The sequence below is a fragment of the Meles meles genome, chromosome 5 (assembly GCF_922984935.1).
Source record: "Meles meles chromosome 5, mMelMel3.1 paternal haplotype, whole genome shotgun sequence".
Classification (NCBI taxonomy): domain Eukaryota; kingdom Metazoa; phylum Chordata; class Mammalia; order Carnivora; family Mustelidae; genus Meles; species Meles meles.
The window spans coordinates 23,448,724-23,476,256 of record NC_060070.1 but is presented as its reverse complement, the minus strand read 5'-3'; the positions used below and the strand labels follow the sequence as shown (position 1 = coordinate 23,476,256).

Here is a 27,533-nt window from a genome sequence, read left to right as displayed (position 1 = left end):
ATGGATGAAATTTATAAGATCGCTTCCACAGAAAGGATCCAGCAGTTAGAAAAAGAACTGGCTATGCAACTGACTGAACTAAAGTCTGAGATAGAAGAACAGGAGACTCATCGAGCTTACAGGTAAATAGTAGAAGTGAGAAGGCATGGTCTTCAGGGGGTTTGCCCCTACTTTTACCCCATAATCTCCATCGGCTCCCTCTTCTTTTTATATAGATAACCGGCATTATCTCAAGCTCAGACTTTATGGCTGTCTGTGTTACCTATATTCTAGAATTGCCAAGGCATTTAGAGGCAATGTCTTACCAAAAGAAAATAGAAAAGTGCTCTTCCATTTCACAAATGCCATTGTCTTAAAGTTCCAGAAGCTATTATAAAATCATACTGATTGAAAAGAGGTCTCATTTTACCCAAAAATATTTTCATTGAATTTGACCTTGATATTGATCAGAAATATAAAAACTGAAATAATGCTAGGTATCTGGTAATGGGTTCTGCAAAATGGTGTTTTATTAAGGAGCTCCTCTATAGGTAAATGCTGGCAACAGTAGCAATCTCTTTTAGAGAAATAGGGTAAACAGATCAGGCCCTAAGTTGTAAGTGTCATGGGCTCAGGACCTTCAAATCCCTTCAAATTTCTATTACTGCCCCAGTTGATCAAGAGGAACAATCCCTGTTAGTTTGAATAACCGAGTAAACAAAACGTGAATGGTGAGGGTGGGAGAGGGAAGGTTAAGAAAAGAAGCAGTAAGTAGGTGCATTACTACCTCACTACAAGGATGATTCTGAAGAACCAGTATTAGTGTGTTTTATAATTTGGTATTTAAAGCCATTAGGTGTAGGAAGCAGATAAAAGATTGTATGATGAAGTGAAAAGGTAATGGAACCATGCAAGCTATAATTTCTCCCAATTTTGGTTTCTTTCTGTGAAAAATGAGGTTACAGACCTTTACCTTGCCTATCTTATAAGGGTCAAGGAGATAATACACATTAAAGCACTTTGAAAACTAGAAGACACCATACGAAGATCAAGTTACAAATGACATTGTTACATCTTAAATGTCTGAGTGTCAAACAAGTGACGCCTCTCTTCCTGAAGTCTCTTTTATCTTTTAGAATAGAGTGATGGGAAATCTCTGGATGCTTGTATTTCTCTACTCCCCCAAACCACTAAACACCACACCTAGAAGAATCTACCTATTACTATTACTCTGACAAATAATGAGCAACTTCTGCATGCCAGGTATTATGCTAGGTTCTGGAGTCCAAGGCAAATGTAAAATGTCCACTTCAAATAATCACTTTCTCATTCCCCATTAGATTGAAAAAATTTATTGAGAACTATAGGATAATGGTGCCTTGGTCATTTTTCTTTTTTTTTTTTTCTTTTCTGCATTTTATTCATCAATCTGCTCCCATAAGCCCAAATCTTTGCAGTGGTTAAGTGTCTCCTAAATGCTTGCTGAATGAATAAATGAATGAATGTATGTTACATAAACATAAACAATACTTGATGAACACATAAGTGAACTTCTTTTTTGTGGGTTGACGTACCCACCACCAATCTTATTCATGAACACTCCGAGAATAACTGAAATGAAAAACATGATTTGAGTAAGAGAAGGTTTGGCAGCTAAGCCAAGGATACTGCCCAAGCTTCCAGCATGCCAAAGAAATTTGAAGACAAGTGGGCAGGAAAGGGATGGCTTCCTCTGTTTCCCTGACTGCCTGTTCCCTTTCTAGTTGGTTACTGGTTCTTGACCTCCGTGAGGCTGCCCCCAGGATTCAGTCACCCAGTACTCACAGAAATTATAGCTTTGATTTAGTAATGCTTTTACTCTTAAGGCCCTTTCGGAGCTTGCCTCTTTTTTTTTTTTCAATCAAATCCAAGATGTGAAGAGATAAGGGAGACATTATTTCGAACGTTCAGCTGGGAATTCAACACAAATGACTCAATGAGTTGCTTTGACTCATGTGGCTGAGGGACCTCCTGACTGGTCTTTTCACAAGACCACTGCCCCCAGTGAGGGAATGGCTGACAAGTATACAAACTAATAGTCTATTTTCATTTTTCCTTAAAACTTACCCATGGGGACTAATAAGGTCATACAAACACTATTAACCTAAACTCTGCTGCCTATAAACCCTTTCAGATCTCTAGGTGGCTTCTTAACGTGTGTTTCACAGCTACTTGCTTTGGCTTCCTTGTTACTGTTTGCAAAGTTTCATCTTAAGACAATGATGTCTACACCAGAGGTGTTATCCCATGGTGTTTCCAAAGCTTCCAAGCCTTGGCATAGGTCTTACCCCCAAATGGGGAGAGCTCCCTTCTTTCTGCTATAGGATTCTATGCCATTCCTGGGTCCCACGGTAGTACTGCTTGTGCCTTCTCATGTCAGAGCCCATCCTGCCAACAACTCCTTTGTGACTAGGCTCAGATGGTAGAATTTGGTTAAAATAATTTCCAAGGTATTTCATGCTTGATAAATTAGCAAGAGCCCAAAAATAAAAACATTCTGTTTAAATGATAAGATACTAGTTTTATGTAGGGTTCGAGATAGATGTCTGATAAGCACTTGGTAGAGCTGAGGTTACTGGAGGAAGTATAGGAAAGGGAAAGAAAAATCACCATTGTGCCTCTTCCTGCATTCTGGAATTGAAACCAGACAGGTAAACCAAGCGTTGTAGGAAAGACCATGTTTGGGGTGAAGGAGAGGAAAATGGGCCCAGGAAAAAGGTTAGCAAACATGAGGGATACACAAGAGAGATTCAGACTGAGACAAAAGCATGTGGTCTTTACATGCTCTCAATAATCCAGTATAATATGACATAGTTACGTAGCAATGAGCAGTTGTGAAGAGTTACAGATTAATCAGGGCCTGTCTGTAATTTCATTTATGACGGTTTCTATAACTACAGCGTCTATTGCATAAATCTTTCTACAGCTCTGTTCGAATACCAAAGGACATTTCTTACTTTAGAAGAGAAAGGGAACTGGCTCTAAAGAAAACTTTACAGGTGAGTAGGAGAGTGTGATTATAATACACAACTGCATTGTTAATACAGCAAGATGTTGGATTTTGCGAACATTTTGCAAACAATCAGCTGATGTTATTGACAGTGTTATGAAAATGAAACAGCCCAATACTCACTACTAGATCAGAGCAGGCCACTGCTTCTTTGGAGATACCTACTTTTTGTGATGTTCCAAAATTTTACAGTTTCTTGATTTGTGATATAAAGATTTGTTATACAGAAGCTGAGGTATAACAGTGTAATGTGTTGTGTAAAAACGATCAGAAATTGCATGTCATTTGCTGTCATAAACAATGATAATCTTGCTTCCTTATTTCTTTTTGTGGGCCTGCCCTGTTGCCCTGGGTTCAGGTGGCTGAGTCAAAGCCCCTTGTTGTTCAAGCAGATGTCATGCAGAGGGAGCTAGAGAGCTGCCTAAGAAGAGAGTACACTCCTGACAATTTACCTCTGCTTCTGTTGCAGGTAAGTCCTGCAGCAATCTGAAAAAGAGATCTGGAAATTAATAGAAATGTATGAAGAAAGTTGGCTTTCTGGTATATCCTCTGGCCAGGGTAGGATTTTCTCTACCTATGTAGTTTGCAGAACTTGATCAGTGTAAATTCTGTTCTTTCTTAGAGACCCAAATCATAGTTCAGTTCAGTTTAGTTATAGTCACTCTACAATTGACTATCAGTAACTCTCTGCTGGTATTATGAGGCAATACAATAGTAAGAAAGTCTCAGTCCTAAAGAGCTCTTGGCTTAGCTAAGGAAGATATTTACGGAAATATCTTTCAGAAAATAACTCAAAATGTGGTAGAAAAAATTTTTCCTTTTTTGGAAAGATTTTATTTATTTATTTATTTATTTATTTATTTGAGAGAGAAAGAGAGAGAACAAGAAGGGGAATGGAGGGAAGGAGAAACAGACTCCTCATTGAACAGAGAGTTCATTGAACACGGGGCTTGATCTCAGGACCCCAGGATCACGACCTGAGCTGAAAGCAGATGCTTACCCGACTGAGCCACCCAGGCACCCCAGAAAATGTTTTCTATAAGGATTATTATTGCAGCGTTATAATAAAAGTGAAAAAATCAGAAATGCCTACATATCTAACACTAGAAGAAAGAGTTATGAAAAACAGTACGATACTTGATAGAATATTGTTCTACCATTAAACATTTTTGAGCATAAGAAATTATTGTTTTTATGTAACATTAGTGAACAAGAGCTGACATGTCTGTGTGTGCCATAATAATGGTCACATAATATGTAGAAAACCCACGTGATGGATGTGGATCAAAATGTCAGCAGTCACTGTCTTTGGATGGCAGAACAATGATTTCCTCTTTTTACTTTCATATATTTCTAAATTTCTTATAATAAGCATGTATCGTGATTTTTAAAATTCTTTGTTCTTTCGTGTTATGAGTTATATCCTCATTATGCAAATTATATAAATTATACAAAACTATACAAATTAGGTCATTAGCAACTAGTTAGCAATGAATGAAGAAATAAATGAATCACAAAGAAATAAAGGATGTTGAGATTCTATTTGCAAGTTAAACTTTTGTCATTATCTTCATCCGAGATTCTCTTTCCCTATCATTCTGGCACTCTTCGTTCTTTTGTGTTTATCGGGGACTCTCAGGGGAGAGAAGGGGAGGGTGGAGATGGTGGACATTTGGCGAAGTCTGGAGACATTTTGGGCTGTCACGGTTTGAGAGTGGATTGTTGCTGGCATATGGTGGGAAGAGGCCAGGGCTGCCAACATCCAGCTCTGCACAGGACAGCCCCCACCACAGACAATTGTCCAGTGCAGCATGCCAACAATAGTGCTGAGTTTGAGATCTCTGCAGATTTCTGGAGCCTTTTCTTGGCCTACCATCCCCCTTTCCAGTCCTCTGCCCTGCAAACTCCAGCTGTCTCAGCCTCCTAAGCTTCATTTTCTTACTGCTTAACTCAGAGAAACCAAACCATCGTGCTCTGCTCAGAATTCCCTTTCTTACTTCCCGGTTCAGAAAATGCCTTCTCCAGGCAGAAAACCAAGGTGGTTGAAGGGCTTCTTTCATTTCTTTCCTTTCTCTCAAGGACCACAGTCCTGCACTGTGTTGTTGTCTTAGGTCAGAAAATAGTTGTCTTGTTTATTTTATTCCATTTTCTAGTTGTTTATGATGGAAGGATGAGTCTGCTCCTACTTATTCCATCATAACCATTATTATATTTATTACTGGAAAGAAAACATCTAAAATGGTTGGTTTATTTAACTATTTTTAAATCTAAATAAAATTTCTGGTCTAAGATTAAAACTTATAACTTATCTATAATGTGCTTTGTATTTTTTAGATTCATAACTTCAGTTTTGAAGAAATTTTGAGCTTAACCTTAGACAATTATATAGGCTTTTATATCACTACTAATTGATCACTAATTGATAAATGAAACTACAATCTGTTAGACTGGCAAAAGATCATATAGATTTAGAAACACATACTTGCTTTATTTAAAATTTAATGGCATCTTTTTTATTTTTTATATACATTTTTTAAAGATTTTATTTATTTGACAGACAGAGATCACAAGTAGACAGAGAGGCAGGCAGAGAGAGAGAGGAGGAAGCAGGCTCCCCACAGAGCAGAGAGCCCTATGCAGGGCTCGATCCCAGGACCCTGGGATCACGACCTGAGCTGAAGGCAAAGGCTTTAATCCACTAAGTCACCCAGGCACCCTAAAAGTTAATGGTATCTTGAGCCAGGTTTCTTAATTTTATGATCTTCATGTAGAGAAATCTATCTTTCTGAAAAAACCAGAGACTGATTTTCCTATTGTTAGTATTCTTAAGTCTTAATTCAGTCTTTCTACTATACTTGCATTCTAAGTGTTAATTTTTATTGTTTTTTTCTGTTAAAGTATTATACAGAGAGAATTATCCAGCTGGCCCAGAGTAAATATTTGCACATGCTTAGATGGAAGAGGTTTTGCCAGCACAGTAAGATTATGGAGCAACTTTATCCCCTTTACAAGGTAGGAAGCCTGGGAACAGAACCTTTGGGCTCTCTTTTATAATGAAACAAAATGGTCAGCAGGCCTGTCAATATATATTATTAAGTATAGTCGTCATACCTGTACATTAGATCTCTGGACTTATTCATCCTACATAACTGCAAATTTGTATCCTTTTGACCAATAGTTCCCCACCCTGTAGCCCCTGGTAACCACTGTTTTAGTCTTTACTTCTGTGAGTTTAACATTGTTTTAATTTGTCATGTGATCATACAGTATTTGTCTTCCTCTGTCTGGCTTGTTTCTCTCTAGCATAATGTCCTCCAGGTCCATTCTTAATGTCACAAGTGTTAGGATTTCCTTCTTTCTTGTAACTGAATAATATTCCATTTTAGATATAAATATATATACACACACATATATAGTATTATATAAATTAATATAAATAATATAAATAAATATATAAAATATATTAAGAATGATATGTTATATATATCACATCTTCTTAATCCATTCTTCCATAAACAGGCTCTTAGGTTGTTTTCCTAGCTTGGCTATTGGGAATAATGATGCAGTGGACATGGGAATACAGATAATCTCTTTGAGATACTGAATTTGTTTTCTTCAGATATGTACCCAGAACCGGGATTCCTAGACTATATAGTATTCCCATTTCTAATTTTTTGAGGAATCTCCATACCGTTTCTATAATGGCTGTACCAGTTTACATTATTACAGCAGTATATCTTGTCCATTTTTTTAAGTCATGGCTAGAGATGGGAAAGGAACTAAGGGACACACCTATTTGCTCTTCTGCCTGTGGCAGAAGATAATGGCACCTATTTTTAAGGATGAGATTTGAAGGAAACTTTGTATGATAGAAAATGCATTTTTCTTCATGGATTTGACTTCCTCTGCTAAAAAGCCCAAGAGTGAAGAAGCCACCTTCAGTTACCAAACATCTGAATGCACTGACTCTTTGCTGAAGTCTCTCTCTCCTAAGAATATGACTGCTGCCATTGTCAGTCAAGTTCAGAATGTGAAAGAACTTTGATAATCCAGGAGCCCCTTATTTGGCCCCCAAACAGCATTAGTCTATGCTTGGAAGCAAATGACACAAGAGAATATGGCTTGCAAATAACCATGTTCTGTCTCTGCCTTACTCTTAAACAGAAACAAGTTGCCTACATTGTGCAGGAGTACAGTGATGCCGTCCAGAGAGCTGAAAGATTGTCTGTTGCACGGGAAAACTTCCTTGTGGGAAAAAGCAATCCTTCTAACTTAGTGACTCAGGAAGACCTGACTATTTACACAAAGTGGTTTGTGTGTCACCTACAGTCACTCACAACCATTCACCACTACCTGCAGGTGTGTGAGACATCGTTGTGTGATGGCGTGGTGCCCTCCCAAGGATGGTCAGCATTGTTTTCTCACACCTGTCACCTACTTTTGGATTATCACTGTTTCTGTATTGTACTTACCGTACAAATGACAGGAAAATAATGAGCCACCGGTTTTTTTTTTGAAACCTTTGAAAACTTTTTCTTTTGAAATCTTGCTCTAATGAAACCACCCCATTAATTTAGATTTCTCAAAGATATCTCTGTTTATTTTTCATATTCACTCTGCAAGTTCTTGTTTTCATCATCTTGTTCAGAATTTATGATGTCCAATTTAGATCCACTTTTTTATCCAGCAATATCTAATGAGGGTCTGATATATGCCAGATACATGTCCAGGGCCATGAAGCAAAAATATGGTCTTTTGCTGAAGAGTAACTGGGTCCCGGGCTGGTAAGAAAATGGGCAACCAACTAGTCAACTGAAATATGATGTGGTAAGAAAGAGTACAATACGTATAAGCACAAAGCAAAGAGAGTCAGAGAGGAGAGGCCCTAACCTAGGCCAGAGGACTCAGAAATGAGTGATGTGATCCTGTTTTCATTTCAGAAAGATTATTATTTTTATTATTATTTTATTATTGATATTATTGATTATTATTTTATATATTTTATAATAATATAACTATATTAATACATTAACTCAAATATATAATTATAAATTAATATGTAGATATAATATATAATGTATATAAATATATAAATAATATTTAAAAATATATATTTTATAATAATAATAATAATGTGATTATTATTATTATTTTGTCACCTAAATCCTTTCCAACTCCTCTACGGCTTATCTCAGTGATACAACCATCCACAAAGTTACCCAAACCAGAAACCTGGCCATCATCCTAACTTCAGTCCTTCCTCAGTCAGTCACTCCAGAGTCTACCTCTGAATCCTCTCTCCCCAGTCACGTGGTATAATAACACTCTACTCATAAACCTCCATTCCCCACTAAACTGTAAACTCTCTGAGATTGATCCACAGCTTAATTCTTCTTGGTATCCCTAGCACTTCACACAGTGTCTTGTCCATTATGGATGCCTGATCAATGTAGACCCAGTTAGAGGTTAAGGTTGCTTAACACTGGTGACTGCAACAGGTTCCTCAGATCCAGATTTAGCACCCCATGTTTGAACAGGTTCTTAAGGCCCAACTACCAGATTACTAAGTCTCCTATATCAAAGGGCTGCTCCTGAACCTGAGTCTGGAAGCTTCTGTGAGAGCTGAGTTGACATTTGGCCTCTTGGTGGTGCTTTTCTCTAGTCTCTCCAGTATTTGCCCATCTCCAAAGTGCTGAGTGATCCGGAGGCTGGTCAGGAGGATGAAAAGGTCTGTGCGGATGACATCAACCCTAACAACCAGGGTTCTGTATCTCCAGGCCCTGTGGATACCAGCATTTCAGGTAAGAAACTAGTCTTCTTTCCCCTAGAGTAATGAGAAGGAAGATTGTCACTTTGCACATGTGTTATTTTGTCACATGATCTTGCTTGAAATTTTTCTATATGGCAAGAAGTTATATCTTCTTAATAAACAAGTTTTTAATATTTTCTGATGAAAAAATATGTACTTTTCTTAGCCATTATTATCTCTATCTTTTTTTTATTTAAAGATTTTTATTTATTTATTTGACAGAATGAGACACAGTGAGAGAGGGAACACAAGCAGGAGGAGTGGGATTGGGAGAAGCAGGTTTCCCGCTGAGCAGGGAGCCGGATATAGGGCTCGATCCCAGGACCCTGGGATCATGACCTGAGCTGAAGGCAGACACTTAATGACTAAGCCACCCAGGCGCCCCTATTATTTCTATCCTTACAACTGGCAAATAAAGTGAGAAGAAAAGAAGCAATGAAATTGAAGTTGGGAGTTCTGGATTCTAGATGTGTTTCTGTCATGACCTCACTGTGGGCCTGCGTATTTAGGTCATTTCATCTCATTGGGCTTCAATATATTCATCTCCAAAATAAACATTTCAGATTAAATTATATCTAATACCTCTTTCTGTTTGAATATGATATATTTTTTAAGTAATTTCCTTATCTGGATCAATTTAATGGTCTTCCTGCCCTTATCCTGTGTTATAGATAACTAAGAAACCTAATTAGGCTTCTACTCTGAGCGACATATTTGCTTGGGATATGTACAGTGACACAGGAGCACCCGAAGAGACAGCCAGCCTGGTTGTGGGGAGTCAGAGAAGGCATCTCAAAGGAAGGGAGTCCAAACTGGGTCCTTAGAAATGAACAGAAGTGAGCCAGGCCAAAGGAGATAAATAAAGGCTCTCACCTTCTTCTAATTTGTTGTTTAATTTATAAATCATGCTTTTAGTTTTTCACAAAGGATTATGAATAGTTCTCCTCCCACTAAGTCATTCCCCAAAGGGTCTGTTGGGTTTCTCCTATAGGCCCTATGAAGGTGAGTGGTCTTCGCTCCCTCCCCCAGAAAGCCATCATCAAGAGTTTGTCAGATAGGTGTGACCCAGTGTGGTGCAGTGTCTAAATTATAGCAGAGAAGGTTGGACAAAGCAGAATGACCCTTCCTGTCAGCACAGGAGATCTTGCCTCCATTTATCTCAAAGGACACTCCATTTTCTCTCCCCAGCTAGTGTTTATTGCTCTTCATGCTCTTGATTTTGGATTTTTTTTTAGGGCTGACAAGAACAGAAACTGCTTTTTTCCTGCCCCAACACACAACTGAAAGAGAAGAACTGAAACCTCAGCTGGGGATCCTGCTTTCCCATTTCAGTATCTCCTATGATGTGGAGGAGCTGAGGGATGCTGCTCAGGAAATGGAGCTTTTTAACTTGGTACTTGATGGACTCTTTCGTAATAAAAAGATAGGTGTTCATGAAAGAAAACACTGCTGTTTGCCACAAAGTTGGATATCTCTCTTGCCACAATTGTTTCTAGAGTGATAAAATATAATAATAATAATGGGTGAGATTTAGATTGGCAGTTGAAGTTCTCCTCTGTTAAGAGTACTGGGACCCTTGAGTATACAACCCAGAGGGATTGCAGGATTGATTTTTCTGCAGAATTTAAAGAAAAAAGTAGGTTAGAGTCCATAGTGTATGATGTAAATGTAGCCAATATTTGGCAGATTTGCATAATGGAGTTATCTAAACTCTCCAGCCCTTTGATTCTCACAATGTGTTGTAATAGCTCTCCTTTGGCAAAATGCCTTATATATTCAATAGAGTTTATATTGCATAGTGATTTTTAAAGTTATGCAGTCTGTTCTGCTTTAACACAGTGTTTCACTTCCTTTAAAAAAGCCTCATATTAACAAAAGCCATGTTAGAACTTATTTCAAAGAGAAAAATAGGATTATGTTTACACGGTTTCAAGTTTATAATATAAAGTTTCAGCTGAAGCATCCATAATACAGATATTTATCTAGCTCTGGATGTGTAATATTTGTAAGTATATATATATTTGCTAGGTAAAAGTAGTAAACTAATTGATCCAAACAGGCAAAAATCAAATCTGAATGTTTTTGAATGTCCTTTGTGTAAGAAGGAGCCACTATCTTCTCTATCACCACTGGCCTTGACATTCAGGTTTTACTTCCAGGTGTGCTTTCTCTGCATGATTTTACTAGGATTATTTCTGTATGTAACACAGGCTCTTTACACTTCCTGAAACTGGTGGTATCAGATGTTCTTCAGTTTTTTTGAAGGTGATGATGTTTTACCTCTTGCCTTTCTTTTCATTATCACCAGCAACACTATCTACAGAAGAGCACTTTTTTTTTTTAAAGATTTTATTTATTTATTTACTTAAGAGAGCAAGCATGTGTGAGCAGGAGGGAGAGGGAGAGAGAATCTGAAACAGACTCTGAGATGAGTGCAGAGCCTAACAGGGACTCTGTCTCACGACCATGAGATCCTGAAACCAAGAGTTGGATGCTCCAGGCACTAGCCACCAGGCATCTCTAGAGCAGGGCGCTTCTATGGGAGTATCCTTACCCTCAGTATCAGCAAGTATTATGATAGATGAAAACTGGAATTGCAATAAGGTGCTGTTTTAAAAGAGTCAAAATAAATACAAATAAATTATAACACAGTAGACTCTCATCAATGATAACAAAACAACATGAGGCTGTTGATCATATCGTCCCCAAAGAATAGATTATTTCATTTATAAGTGATAGTGTCCAGTTCTGACTTTCTTATAACAGTATTATGTGCAATGCCTGTATTCACAGGATGATCACATTACAACATTTTTAAAAAAGATTTAATTATTTATTTGATAGACAGAGATTACAAGTAGGCAGAGAAGCAGGCAGAGAGAGAGGAGGAAGCAGGCTCCCTGCTGAGCAGAGAACCCAACGCGGGGCTCCATCCCAGGACCCTGGGATCATGACCTGAGCCAAAGGCAGAGGCTTTAACCCACTGAGCCACCCAGGGGCCCCTACAACATTTTTTTTATGTGTAAGGAGAGTTCTTCTATTTGAGTACTGTTTATTCTGGTTCTCTAATCCCTTAGAGCAGGATAAGCAAAGTATAGCCTGTAGTTCACTATCTGCTTCTTATTTTTTTAAAAAAGATTTTATTTATTTATTTGACATTGAGTGAGAGATCACAAGTAGGCAGAGAGGCAGGCAGAGAGAGAGGAGGAAGCAGGCACCCCGCTGAGCAGAGAGCCCAATGCGGGGCTCGATCCCAGGACCCTGAGATCGTGACCAAGTCGAAGGCAGAGGCTTAACCCACTGAGCCATCCAGGCGTCCCTATCTGCTTCTTATTTTTAAATAAAGTTTTATCAGAAGTCATCCATACCCATTCATTTACATATGACATTTGACTGCTTTCACACCACAACTGCAGAGTTGAGTAGTTCAACAGAGACCCATGTATTGTCTGCAAAGGCTAAAATAGTTACTATCTGGCCCTTTAAGAAGAACTTTGCCATCCTGCCCCTAGACTGGTACTGTCTCCTTGAACTTCCTGCACTGATGGACATGATCTGAATCTTCATGGTTCAATATGTTACCCATGCAGCTATTGAGCACTTAAAATGTGGGTAGTGTAACTGAAGAAGTAAATTTTAAATTTTATTAAATTTTGATGATTCACATTTAAATGTTAAACAGCCACATGTAGCTAGGGGCAACAGTATTGGATAGCACAGCCCACAAGGTACCAGCGTTAAGTGGAAGAATCTTTAGCTCTGTAACTCATTAAACTTAGTCTCTCATTCCAGAAACCTTTGTTAAGGCCCCAGTATGTGCCAGCACTGTGGTAGGATCTATGTGTGTGTGTGTGTGTGTGTGTGTGTGTGTGTGTAATAAAATATACATAAGATTGACCATTTTAACCATTCATAAGTGCACAGTTTAGTGGCATTAATTACAAACACATTGTTGTGCAAACATCCCCATGTGTTTGGTTCTTGAGATTCATAGTCTGTGCCCTCAGGAAGTTGACCAGGTAGTGAGGAAATCATGACGTAGTGTGGCCAGTGCAATGAGGAAGGTACTACCACAGGCTCAGTAAGCCTGGGCTCACTCTGGAGACGGGAGAAAGAAGTGTTCTACATTTTGGCAGGAGGAATTTATGTCACAGAAAGCACTAGTAGCCTCAGTCTGAAAATGAGAGGTGAAGGAATTGACCGAGATACCTTAAAATGTTTTAATAGGTCCCAGCATCTGGAACCTTCTCTCTAGCAACATCTTGATCAGGTTTCTGGAACGAGAACTTATCTAACCTGTAGATTTTCTAGGGTACCAGGTGGCCAGAAAAAGTGAATTATTTCTAAAGGTGACAAATTTACTTCCCATTTAGGGTCCATCTCAATATATATATAAATAAATATATTATATAATTTCCAATCTTTGTTTTTTTTTAATTTAACTTTATTTTTTTCAATGTTCCAAGATTCATTGTTTAGGCACCACACCCAGTGCTCCATACAATACGTGCCCTCCTTAATACCCACCACCAGGCTCATCCAACCCCCCAACCTCCCCCTTCCAAAACTCTCAGTTTGTTTCTCAGCATCCACAGCCTCTCATGGTTCATCTCTCCCTCTGATTTCCCCCAACTCTCTTTGGAGCAGATATTCAGAACAAGTAACACATATATACATAATTATGGTAATGAGTTGACTGAATACACGTGCCTCACAGATACAGATATTCAACACCTGTTACTGCCACAGTCATGTTTTATGAATTAGTTTACCTCCCAAGACTGTCCCAAAGGCAATCAGTAGCTGGGTTTTGTTTGTTTGTTTGTTTGCTTGTTTGCTTTTTTTTTTTTTTAAGATTTAAGTTATTTATTTGACAGAGAGAGACACAGCAAGAGAGGGAGCACAAGCAGGGAGAGTGGGAGAGGGAGAAGCAGGCTTCCCACTGAGCAGGGAGCCCGATGTGGGGCTCGATCCCAGAACCCCAGGATCATGACCCAAGCTGAAGGCAGATGCTTAAAGACTGAGCCACCCCTGAGACTTTCTGGGTTCCACTTCTCTCTTCTTAATCCTATTTAGGTTTCCAAAAAATTCCAAAGCATCTTCATGGAGCAACAGAGAATGCAAACATTTCCAGATTATGATGCTGAGATAGCTAAAGTGGAGAATTTGGGTTTGGCAAGTCCTGGTATGGCCTTGAAAAAGAGAGCTAACTGGACTTCCTTTATAAAGGTAAGGAGACTCGTGGTGACAGTCACCTGTCACAAAGCATCCTCCAAGTAGGCCAGTCAACCTGGCAGCACAGGTCTGTCACATTCCTACTGTCTCCTCTCCTCAATGCCCTAAGCAAACTGTCCCATGGGACAAATGGTAGTGCTTGGCCCTGTACACCAGGTTCCCCCAGCTTCTTCCTGCTGTGTGTCTATGTTGAAGTTAGCTGCGTTGACCTGCCTTCTCTGGAAAGCCTCCATACTCTCTATTGGGTCCATTCTTCTTGTTAGTGAACTTGGCTGCTTGGCTAGAACCAAGAATAACACTCAAAGGTATAATTGAGTTGTATAAGTCCAGCTTTTGAACCAAAAACTATTGGTTCCAGAGATACACAAATTACAAACAATACACAAGTAAGCAGATTAAACAAGGTGATTTGGGGTAATGGTAAGCATAGTTGATCCTCATTGTTTGCGGTAGCTATGTTCTATAAAGTTGCCACAAACCCTGAATTAACAAAAACTGAACCATTGCTCATGGGGGAAATACAAGGTTAGGTTCATCAACTTACAGATATACAACCTTGCTTTATGTGTGTTTCTGTTTAAAGATACTTTAATATATGTTTTTAGATTCATTAACATTGATCTTACGGCCAATAGCAATATAACTCATGCTCAAAGCTTATCAAACATAAATATTTCTTCCATAAGACATATCACAGCTTTCATGTACTTAGGAACACTAGGCAACCCTTCAGCACTATACTTAGGGACCACTTTAAACATTGAAATCATCAACAAAAAACCACAAAAATATAAAAACGTGTCACTAACTAGATCACAAAAAGGACACTTGTTTACAGAATGAGAGCTGGAACAAGAAGGCTGAATGTTGCTGTGTATGACCTTAGCTGGGAACATGGAGTTGGGTGATTCAAATTTTTCACCATTCTTTGCATGCCCATGAATAACCAGGATAGATCTGCCAATATTGATTTTGGGGTTATGAATAAAATTTTTTTTAAGATTTTTATTTATTTATTTGACAGACAGAGATCACAAGCAGGCACAGAGGCAGGCAGAGAGAGAGAGAGAGGAGAAGCAGGCTCCCTGCCAAGCAGAGAGCCCGATGCGGGGCTCGATCCCAGGACCCTGGGACCATGACCTGAGCGAAAGGCAGAGGCTTTAACTCACTGAGCCACCCAGGTGCCCCAAGGGTTATGAATAAATTTTAGTGAGAAAAAATTTGCAAATACAAAATCCGTGAATAATGAGGATCAGCTATATTGTGTAGGAAAGAAGTCTACATGGTAAAGATGAATGGATGGAAAGGAGAGAAATCAAAGATTACTCCTAAGGAATGGGGCTTGAGCAAATTGGTGTAGGGAAAGCCAGACTTTCTGTTCTAAGTTGTTACATTTGCCTTCCAACTATAGATATCAAGGAGGTGGTTGGATATCACATACTGGAGTTTAGAGCTAGATATGAATTTGAAAGTTACAAGTACATTGATGTATTTATAGCTGTATAATGTATACATTATAATGTATAACTAAATGTATTACAGAACTAATTTCTGAAATATTCCCTGTTAAGGGGTAAGGTAAAATTTTACATGTGGAATCTTTGTGGGAGAACGTCTCTTGCCCTATATATAGGTCAAGTGTGGTGTCCAACGCTGATGGATTTAGGGTTCCTCCTACACATGGATTGTGCTATGTGATCCCAGATGACCTCATAAACCAGGCACCAATAGGAACTGCTGCTGCCTTCTCCCTCAGGGATCATAAACCCATGCGGACCTCTTCCAAGTCTTCACATGCTCTAACAAACTTTTAAGCAGAGGCTAGATCCCATTTTAGAAGGTCCTTGAATCTTTTTGCTTGCAACTTTTATTGAGAACCATTCTGTTATGTTGTAACTTTGTGTGAACATGTTTGTCCACTAGATTAAGCCAAAATGTGATCCTTGGCAAAAGAAGCTTTTGACTAGACTAAAAGAAAGGAGAAGAATAGATGTATTAATGCAACTCCAAGCAAAGTTTTTGAAGGTAAGAAAATAGCCATGTTCCCTTGTAGATAAAATTCTTGCTGAAATTATTCTCAGAAAATTGAATTTTCCTTCCTGTTTAAGAAATGTTAGCCATGGATTCTCTATAAAGGCTTTATTTGGAACTTTCTAATCTAATTACCCAAATTTTATAATACTGTTAATCTTCAGTAGAAAGTAACAATTGTTCCAGCTTTGGCACTAAGTCTCTGTGTGGTATCACTCTAGTCGCACAACCTCCTTGAGTTTGTTTCCTCATCTGTGAAACAAAAATACTGGATGAAATTATCTCATTTTTATTGTGGCAAAAAGCACATGGGATAAAATTTTCTCATCCTAATCATTTTAAGGGCACAATTTAGTGGTGTTCAGTATATTCACATTGTCATGAAACAGATCTACTGGAACTTTTTCATCTTGCCAAACTGAAATTCTATACCTATTAAACAACAATTCCCAACATCCTCCTCCCCACAGCCCCTAGAAACCACCATTCAACTTTCTGTTTCTGATTTTGACTACCTTTACATACCTCATATAAGTGAACTCATACAGCATTAGTCTTTTTTTTTTTTTAAGATTTTTATTTATTTGACAGACAGAGATCACAAGTAGGCAGAGAGAGGAAGAAGCAGGCTCCTCGCTGAGAGAGCCCGATGCGGGGCTCGATCCCAGGACCCTGGGATCATGACCTGAGCCAAAAGCAGAGGCTTTAACCCACTGAGCCACCCAGGTGCCCCAGTATTAGTCTTTTTGTGACTGGCTTATTTCACTTAGGACAATGTCCTCAAGATCCATCCATGTGGTAGAATGTGACCAGATTTCCTCTCCCTTTTTTTTTCAAGAACATTTTACCAGCTTTATTCTCAATAGCCCTAAACTGGAAACACCACAGATGTCTTTCAATGGGTAAATAAATTAATCGTGGTACATCCCATACCATGGAATATCAGTCAGCTGTAAAAAAAAAAACAAAAACAACCCCCCCAAAAAACAAACAAAAAACCCCCAAAACAACAAACTAGTGATATACCCCAGAACCTGGATGCCTCTCCAGAGAACTATAGGAGTGAAAAAAAAGTCAGTTCCATAAAGACTGTATGAGTTCATTTATACAATGCTCTTGAAATGACTAAGAGAAATGAAGACAGATTCGTAGATTGTAGGGGACACTGGTGAGGAAGGGAAAGGAGAATGGCTGTAAAAGAGCAACACGAGGGATCCTTGTGGTGATGGATCTCTTCTATGAGTTGACTATATCAAACTCAGTCTTCTATGAGTTGACTATATCAAACTCAGTATCCAAGTTGTGATACTGTGCTATGGTTTTGCAAGATGTTAACATTGGGGGAAATGGAGTGAAGAGTACATGGGACCTCTTTATATTATTTTCTGCCTCTTTTCTTAAATGGTGGTAAAATACACATACCATGAATTTTACTATTTTAACTATTTTTAAAGTGTACAGTTCAGTTCCGTTTAGTATATCCATATTGTTGGGTAATCATCACCACCATCCATCACCAGAACTCTTCATCCAGCAGACTGAAACTGTTTACCCATTAAACAATAACTCCTCATTCTTCCCTTCCCCTAGTCCCTGGTGACTACCAGTCTAATTTCTGTCTCTATGAGTTTGATTGCTCTAGGTACCATCTATTAGTAAAATCAGACAGTATATGTCTTTTTATGACTGACTTCTTTTACTCACCCAGGTTCACCCATGTTGTAGGATATATCAGAATTACCTTCCTTTTTAAGGCTGAATAATATTCCCTTATGTATATCCATCATGTTTTTAAAAAATCTGTTTGTTGATGGATGTTTGGGTTGCTTCCACCTCATGACTATTGTGAATAATGCTACTATGGACATGGATACGTAAATACTTTTTTGAAATCCTGCTTTCAGTTCTTTTGGATATAAACCTAGAAATAGAATTGCTGGATCATAAGATAATTCTGTTTTAATTTTTTGAGGAACCTCCATACTATTTTCCATAGCAGGTACAGCATTTGACAATACTACCAGCTTTGTCTGGTAGGGTTCCAATTTCTCTGAATTCTCAACAGCCCTTGTTATTTCCTTCATTCCTTCCTTCCTTCCTTCCTTCCTTCCTTCCTTCCTTCCTTCCTCCCTCCCTCGCTCCCTCCCTCGCTCCCTCCCTCCCTCTCTTCTTCCCTACCTTTCTTCCTTCTCTTCCTTCACCTCCTCCTCCTTCTTGTTTCTAGCCATCCTAATGGATGAGGTGATAATCTCATTTTGGTTTTGCTTTGCGTTTCTCTGATGATTAGTGATTTTGAGAATCTTGTCATATGTTTATCAGTCATTTGTATATCGTATTTAGAAAAATGTCTGTAGAAGTCCTTTGCCCATTTTTTAATTGAGTTATTTGATTTTAATTGTTGTTGTGCTGTAGGAGTTCTTTATATATTCTGGATATTAACCCCTTATCAGATGTATGATTTACAAATATATTCTCTCTTTCTGTGGATTGATTTTCACTCTGTTAATTGTGTCCTTTGATGCACAGAAGTTTTAAAGTTTTAGGTAGTCACATTTATCTACTTTTGCCTCTTTTTTTTTTTTTTTTGCCTGTGCTTTTGGTGTCAAAGCCAAGAAATCATTACCAAATTTAATGTTATGAAGATTTTCCCCTGTTTTTGTCTAAGAGTTTTATAGTTTTAGGTCTTATGTTTACATCCTTAATTGATTATGAGTTAATTTTTTCTTTTATTTTCTTTTTTTAAATTAACATATATTATTTGTTTCAGGGGTACAGGTCTGTGAATTGTCAGTCTTACATAGTTCACAGCATTCACCATAGCACATACCCTCCCCAATGTCCACCATACAGTCACCCCATCCCTCCCACCTCCCTCCCTTCTAGCAACCTAGTTTGTTTCCTGAGATTTAGAGTCTCTTATGGTTTGTCTCCCTCTCTGGTTTCATCTTGTTTCATTTTTGCCTCCCTTCCCCTATGATCCTCTGTCTTGTTTCTCAAATTCCTCATATCAGTGAGATCATAGGATAATTGTCTTTCTCTGATTGATGTATTTCACTAAGCATAATACTCTCTAGTTCTATCCACATCATTATAAAAGGCAAGATTTTTGGTTTTTTTGATGGCTGCATAGTATTCCATTATAATATATATATATTATAATATCTTCCTTATACCTTCATCTGTTGATGGAGATCTAGGCTCTTTCCACAGTTTGGCTATTGTGGACATTGCTGCTATAAACATTGGGGTGCACATGCCCCTTCGGATCACTACATTTGTATATTTAGGATAAATTCCCAAATAGTGCAATTGCTGGATCGTAGGGCAGCTCTATCTTCAATTTTTTGAGGAACCTCCATACTGTGTTCCAGAGTGGCTGCACCAGCTTGCATTCCCACCAACAGTGTAAGAGGGTTCCCCTTTCTCCACATCCTCACCAATACCTGTCATTTCCTGGCTGGTTAATTTTAGCCATTCTGACTGGTGTGAGGTGGTATCTCACTGTGGTTTTGATTTGTATTTCCCTGATGCTGAGTGATGTTGAGCACTTTTTCATGTGTCTGTTGGCCATTTGAATGTCTTTTATGCAGAAATGTCTGTTCATGTCTTAAGCCTATTTCTTGATTGGATTGTTTGTTCTTTGGGTGTTGAGTTGGATAAGTTCTTTATAGATTTTGGATACTAGCCCTTTATCTGATATGTCGTTTACAAATATCTTCTCCCATTCTGTCAGTTGTCTTTTGGTTTTGTGAACTGTTTCCTTTGCTGTGCAAAAGCTTTTGATCTTGATGAAATCCCAATAGTTCATTTTTGCCCTTGCTTCCCTTACCTTTGTCGATGTTTCCAGGAAGAAGTTGCTGCGGCTGAGGTCGAGGAAGTTGCTGCCTGTGTTCTCCTCAAGGATTTTGGTGGATTCCTCTCTCTCATTGAGGTCTTTGATCCATTTTGAGTCATTTTTTGTGGGTGGTTTAAGGAAATAGTCTAGTTTCATTCTTCTGCATGTGGCTGTCCCATTTTCCCAACATCATTTGTTGAAAAGACTGTTTTTCTCCATTGGACATTCTTTCCTGCTTTGTTGAAGATTAGTTAAGGGTCCATTTCTGGGCTTTCTATTCTGACCATTGATCTCTGTGTCTGTTTTTGTGCCATTACCATACTGTTTTGATGATGACAGCTTTGTAATGAGCTTGAAGTCTGGAATTGTGATGCCACCAACTTCGGTTTTCTTTTTCAACATTCCTGGCTATTCAGGGTCTTTTCTGGTCCCATACAAATTTTAGGACTATTTGTTCCGTTTCTTTGAAAAAAGTTGATGGTATTTTGATAGGGATTGCATTAAATGTGTAGATTGCTCTAGGTGGCATAGACATTTTCACAATATTTGTTCTTCCAATCCATGACCACGGAATGTTTTCCATTTCTTTGTGTCTTCCTCAATTTCTTTCATGAGTGTTCTATAGTTTTCTGAGTATGGATTCTTTGCCTCTTTGGTTAGATTTATTCCTAGGTATCTTATGGTTTTAGGTGCAATTGTAAATGGGATCTATTCCTTAATTTCTCTTTCTTCTGTCTTGCTGTTGGTGTATAGAAATGCAACTGATTTCTGAGCATTGATTTCATTTTATTTATTTTTTAAAATCAATTATTTTAATTAACATATAATATATTATTTGCCTCAGGGCAAATAATTCACAGGTCTGTGAATCATAAGGCTTATGCATTTCACAGCATTCACCATATCACATACCCTCCCCAATGTCCATAACCCAACCACCCTCTCCATAACCCCCTCCCCCCAGCAAGCCTCGGTTTGTTTTGTGATATTAAGAGTCTCTAATGGTTTGTCTCCCTCCCAATCCTGTCATATTTCATTTTTTCCTTCCCTACCCCCCAAATTCCCCACCCTGCCCCTCAAATTCCTCATATCAGGGAGATCATTGATAATTGTCTTTCTCTGATTGACTTATTTCACTCAGCACAATACCCTCTAGTTCCATCCACGTCATTGCAAATGGCAAGATTGCATTTTTTTGATAGCTGTATAGTATTCTGATGTACATATATATACCCCATCTTCTTTATCCATTCATCTGTTGATGGACACCTAGGTTCTTTCCATATTGTGGACATTGCTGGGCATTGATTTTATATTCTGACACTTTACTGAATTCCTGTATGAGTTCTAGCAGTTTCGGAGTGGAGTCATTTGGGTTTTCCACATAAAGTAAAATATCATCTGCAAAGAGTGAGAGTTTGACTTCTTCTTTGCTGATTCGGATGTCTTTTATTTCTTTTTGTTGTCTGATTGCTGAGACTAGGACCTCTAGTACTATGTTGAATAGCAGTGGAGAGTAGACACCCCTGCCATGTTCCTGACCTTACAGGAAAATCTCTGTTTTTCCCCATTGAGAATGATATTTGCTGTGGGTTTTCACAGACGGCTTTGATGATACTGAGGTATGTACCCTCTATCTGTACACTGTGAAGAGTTTTAATCAGGAAAGGATGCTGTACTTTGTCAAATGCCTTTTCAGCATGTATTGCGAGTATCATACAGTTCTTGTTCTTTCTTTTATTAATGTATTGTATCACATTGATTGATTTGTGGGTGTTGAACCAAACTTGTAGGTTCCCAAGTGGGAATAAATCCCACTTGGTTGTAGTGAATAATCCTTTTTTTAATGTTGGACCCTACTGGCTAGTATTTTGGTGAGAATTTTTGCATCCATGTTCATCAAGGATATTGGTATATAATTCTTCTTTTTGATAGGGTCTTTGTCTGTTTTGGGGATCAATGTAATGCTCACCTCATAGAAATGAGTTTGGAAGTTTGCTTCCATTTCTATTTTTTTGGAACAGTTTCAGGAGAATAGGTACTAATTCTTCTTTAAATGTTTGGTAGAATTCCCTTGGGAAGACATCTGGCCCTGGGCTTTTGTTTCTTGGGAGATTTTTGATGACTGCTTCAATCTCTTTATTGGTTGTGGGTCTGTTCAGATTTTCTATTTCTTGCTGGTTTAGTTTTGGTAGTTTATACATCTCTAGGAGCACATCCATTTCTTCCAGATTGTCAAATTTGCTGGTGTATAGTTGCTCATAATATGTTCTTATATTTGTGTATCTTTGGTGTTGGTTGTGATCTCTACTTTTTCATTCATGATTTTATTAATTTGGGTCCTTTCTCTTTTCTTTTTGATAAGGGATTTATCAATCTTATTAATTTATCAATCAAAGATTGATTGATTTATCAAAGATCTAGCTCTTCGTTTTGTTGATCTGTTCTACTGTTCTTTTAGTTTCTATTTCATTGCTCTGATCTTTATTATTTCTCTTCTCCTGCTGAGTTTAGGGTTTCTTTACTCTTCTTTCTTTAGCTCCTTTAGGGGTAGGGTTAGGTTGTATATTTGAGACCTTTCTTGTTTCTTGATAAAGTCTTGTATTGTTATATACTTTCCTCTCAGGACCGCCTTTGCTGCATCCCAAAGATTTTGGGATGTTGTGTTTTCATTTTCATTTGTTTCTATGAATTTTTAAAAATTCTTCTTTAATTTCCTGGTTGACCATTCATTCTTTAGTAAGATGGTCTTTAGCCTCCATGTATTTTAGTTCTTTCCAAGTTTCCTGTTGTGGTTGAGTTCTAGTTTCAAAGCACTGTGGTCTGAAAATATGTAGGGAATGATCCCTACATATATATCTTTTGGTACCTATTGAGACATGATTTGTGACCCAGGATGTGATCTGTTCTGGAGAATGTTCCATGTGCACTAGAGAAGAATGTGTATTCTGTTGCTTTGGGATGGAATGTTCTGAATATATCTGTGATGTCCATCTGGTCCAGTGTGTCATTCAAGGTCTTTATTTTCTTGTTGATCTTTTGCTTGGATGATCTGTCCATTTCAGTGAGGGGGGTGTAAAAGTCCCCTACTAGTATTATTATTGTCAATGTGTTTCTTTGATTTTTGTTATTAATTGGTTTATATAGTTGCTGCTCCTGTGTTAGGAGCATAGATATTTAAAATTATTAGATCTTCTTGTTGGACAGACACTTTAAGGATAGTATAATGTCCTTCTTCATCTCTTACTATAGTCTTTGGCTTAAAATCTAATTTATCTGATACAAGGATTGCCACCCCAGCTTTCTTTTGATGTCCATTAGCACAGTAAATTGTTTTCCACCCCCTCAATTTAAATCTGGAGATGGCTTTGCATCTAAAATGTTTCTTGCAGATAGCATATATATGGGTCTTGTTTTTTTCACCCATTTTGATACCCTGTGTCTTTTGAGTGGGTCATTTAGCTCATTTACATTCAGGGTAACCATTAAAAGATATGAATTTAGGGCCATTGTATTGCCTCTAAGGTGACTGTTACTGTGTATTGTCTCTGTTCCTTTCTGGTCTATTACTTTTAGGCTCTCTCTTTGCTTAGAGGATCCCTTTAATATTTCCTGTAGGACTGGTTTGGTGTTTGCAAATTCTTTTAGTTTTTGTTTGTCCTGGAAGTTTTTTTATCTCCCCTTCGATTTTCAGTGACAGCCTAGCTATATATAGTATTCTTGGCAGCATATTTTTTGTTTGTTTGTTTAGTGCTCTGAATATATCATGCAGTCCTTTCTCGCCTGCCAGGTCTCTGTGAATAGGTCTGCTGCCAATCTAATGTTTCCACCATTATAGGCTACAGATCTCTTGTCCTGGGCTGCTTTCAGGATTTTCTCTTTGTCTCTGAGACTTGTAAGTTTTACTATTAGATGACAGAGTGTGGACCTATTTTTATTGATTTTTGAGGGGCATTCTCTGTGCCTCCTGGATTTTGATACTTGTTTCCTTCCCCAAATGAGGGAAGTTCTCTGCTATAATTTGCTCCAAAATACCTTCTGCCGCCCTCTCTCTCTTTTCTTCTTCTTCTAGGATCCCAGTTATTCTAATACTGTTTCATCTTATGGTATCACTTATCTCTCAAATTCTCCCATGGTGATCCAGTAGTTGTTTATCTCTCTTTTCCTCAGCTTCTTTATTCTCCATCATTTGGTCTTCTATATCACTAATTCTCTCTTCTGCCTCATTTATCCTAGCAGTAAGAGTCTCCATTTTTATTGCACCTCGTTAATAGCTTTTTAAATTCCAGCTTGGTTAGATTTTAATCCTTTTATTTCTCCAGAAAGGGATTTTATTTCTCCAGAAAAGGATACTCTAGTATCTTCTATGCTTTTTTCAAGCCTAGTTAGCATCTTTATAATTGTAATTCTGAGCTCTAGTTCTGACATCTTACTGATGTCTGTATTGATTAGGTCCACAGCAACTGGTACTGCCTCTTGTTCTTTTTTGGAGAGTGAGTTTTTCTGCCTTGTCATTTTGTTCAGAGAAGAAAAGATGAATGAAAGAACAAAATACTAAAAGGCTAACAATGACCCCAGAAAAATATACACTAACCAAATCAGAAGAGAGCTAAAACTGAGGAGAAAAAAAAGCAATAAAAAAATATGATTAGAGGGGCGCCTGGGCAGCTCAGTGGGTTAAGGCCTCTGCCTTCAGCTTAGGTCATGATCTCAGTGGAAACCCTGGGATGAAGCCCTGCATTGGGCTCTCTGCTCAGGGGGGAGCCTGCTTCTCCCTCTCCTGCTCTCCTTGCTTGTGTTCCCGCTTTCACTGTGCCTTTCTTTGTCAAATAAATAAAAATAAATAAAATCTTAAAAAAATAAAATAAAAAAGGAATTGATAAGAAGTTGGTTGAAAAAAGGGAAAAAAAGGGAGAGAAGGTGATCAGGTGGGAGATGAGAAAAAGCCATATGCTAGATTTAGGATATATTTTGGTCTGTTAGAAGAAAATGTATCCCAAAATTTTAAAGAAAAACTTATATGTATACAAAAAATAAGTTTAAATACAGTGAAGGGATAGAATATGACTATAAAAATGAAAATTTAAAAATATTTTTAAAAAGGTATTGATGAGATAAAATAGTTAAAAATAGGAAAGAGGAAAATTTAAAAATAAAAAGAAAAATAGAAAAGAAAAAAATAACGAAAATTTAAAAAAATTTAACTCTGAAGGACTACAGAACCAGGAAAAAAGCCATGAATTCTATGTGCTGTATTTCCCTAGCTCTGGAGTTCTGCAGTTCTCATTGATCGGTAAACTTGGTCTTGGCTGGATGTTCTTGCTGATCATCTTGGGGAGGGCCCTGTTACAGTGATTCTCAAATGTCTTTGCTCAAGGCAGAATTGCACCACCCTTGCCAGTGGCCAAGCTAAGTAATCTGCTCGGGTTTTGCTCTCAGAAGCTTTTGTTCCCTGAACGCTTTCTGTACAGCTTGGGAGGAGGAGAATGAAGATGGCGGTCTTCCAATCTCCGGCCCTTTAGTTGCTGAGGCTCAGGGCCCCACTCTTCAGTACGCCCTCAGAGAAAAGCAATCAATCCCTCCTACCTCCTTGGTCTCCAACCACACTCCAAGCTCACCCGGCCTGTGACTGAGCATTTCTGTCTCTGGCGCACAGCCCCATTTGGAGTCTCCTAACCCAGCAGATTCCTGCCATGCACTCCCACGCCGCTCCTCCTGGAGGAGGAAGAGGGGGTCTCTCTGGATCTGCCACTTGTGGGATTCCTGCTTGAAGAGCAGTAGCCCAACTATGCCTTGGATCATGGTTTAAGGTAACCCTGAGCTGAGAGCTCACTCCTTGACTCCATCTTTGCAGCCAGCTTCCCTGCTGAATACCTGTGAGCTTTGATGTACTCAGACATTTTACTGGTTTTTCTGTGACCCTGAGGATCCTGAGACCACATTGTCCCAGTGAAGTCTCCCTCTCCCACCCGCCACCCCCCACCTCCACCTGCTTATCCTCTGGAGCAATGTTCCTCAGTGCAGCAGACTTCTAAAATTTCCAATTTTGTACCCCACTGCTCTACTGCTTGCTGGGATATGGCCCCTCCCCACACAGTCTATCTTCCTGTATATTGCCTTGGGTTCACTTCATCCTACCTTCCAGAAAGTGGTTGCTTTTCTGTTCATAGAATTGCTGCTATTCTGTTTGACCTCCTCTTGAGTTTGTAGGTGTTCAGAATGGTTTGATAACTATCTAGCTGAACTCCTGGGACGAGACAAAATTTAGGTCTCCTACTCCTCTGCCATCTTGCTCCACCAATCTCCATTATGAGTTAATTTTTTGTGTATGGTGTATGATAAAGGTTTAACTTCATTTTTTTTTTACATGTGGATATCCTGTTTTTCTAGAATCATTTGTTGAAGAGACTGTCCCTTCTCTATTGAATGGTATTGACATCCATGTCTAAGATCATTTGACCATATACTCAAGGGCTTATTTCTAGGCTCTCTAGTCTATTCTGTTGGTCTAGATGCCCAATTTATTCCAGGACCACACCATTTTGATTACTATTGCTTTGTAATATGGTTTGAAATCAGAAAGTGTGAGTCCTCCAATTTTGTTGTTCTTTTTCAAAATTACATTGTTATTTGGTGTCCTTTGAGGTTTCACATGAATTTTAGGGTGAATCTTTCTATTTCTGCAAAAAATGTCATTGGGGTTTTGGTAGGGATTGGACTAAATGATATTTGAATTTCCTTGTGAAATACTGTGTTACATGTATCACTGCCATTGAAATTCAATTCTGGTTCTATTACTTGATCCTTTGCCTCCAGAAGAGAAGAAGGAACATTTATTCAGTACCTACTACATGAGGGGCATTTTTGCACCAATCCTGGGAGAGACATCACTGGTGTTCTTATTAGGTTGACTTGTTCTGCTCTGTGTGGTGAAGTCAGGATTCCAGCAGAGATACGAGCTGAGGCTTGTGTCCTTACAAAGCTTGTACTTTCCTCATACAACCCAGCATCCTTTTCCTCCATCTCCTGGCATCTTCCTAATAGCAAACAGGGTTTGTACCCAAAATGATGGGTGTTTATCTTTTCATTGGTGCCATAACATTTGTGGGGGTACAATCTTCTTTGTGTTTAAAGGGTTGTCACAGAATTTTAAATGAGATGCTGTGTGTATTTAAATATTCACAATGTTCAATGGATGGACATACCAAAGAGACATACCAAATGATGTTTGAGTGTGATTTTTATTTTTTAACTGAATAAAGCCCTACCTGGGGATTCTTTCTTATTTGTGTATATATGATCAAACTTTTGCTGAGTAGAAGGGAATAACCCTTTACCAAACCATTCCTTTTCCTCTCGTTCTACTTGAGATTCCCAGCCCTGAGCGAGTAATGCAAGTGCTCCAAGACCACGCTGCAAAGACAATTATGCCAGCTCCATCTCATCCAACTTTCGTGGCTTCCCAGGGTTTGCATCAGTGCAACTATGACCACATCTGGGAGAATATTTATAGCAACATCAATCTTTACCAGGTAAATCAGGAAGAAATAACCAATATGCCTTTGTCCAACTCGCTACTTTTGTGTAGACCTTAG

The 27,533-nt window shown here is 38.4% G+C and overlaps 1 protein-coding gene across 1 annotated transcript; it reads left to right on the top strand.

Moving 5' to 3' along the window:
• On the top strand, positions 1-27,533 carry LOC123942101 (putative uncharacterized protein C6orf183). The gene is made up of 10 exons (XM_046006049.1): positions 1-122; positions 2,945-3,017; positions 3,387-3,497; positions 5,927-6,040; positions 7,193-7,387; positions 8,691-8,829; positions 10,073-10,230; positions 13,914-14,066; positions 15,996-16,097; positions 27,309-27,533. The coding sequence occupies exons 1-10, from the start codon at positions 1-3 to the stop codon at positions 27,531-27,533; spliced, it is 1,392 nt and encodes a 463-aa protein (XP_045862005.1).

Bases quoted from the DNA above. Each gene is read 5' to 3' on its own strand.
- LOC123942101 (XM_046006049.1), top strand. From the start codon at position 1: ATGGATGAAATTTATAAGATCGCTTCCACAGAAAGGATCCAGCAGTTA. The intron at 6,041-7,192 runs GTAGGAAGCCTG...ACTCTTAAACAG, and splicing joins AACTTTATCCCCTTTACAAG to AAACAAGTTGCCTACATTGT. The intron at 10,231-13,913 runs GTACTTGATGGA...AATCCTATTTAG, and splicing joins AAATGGAGCTTTTTAACTTG to GTTTCCAAAAAATTCCAAAG.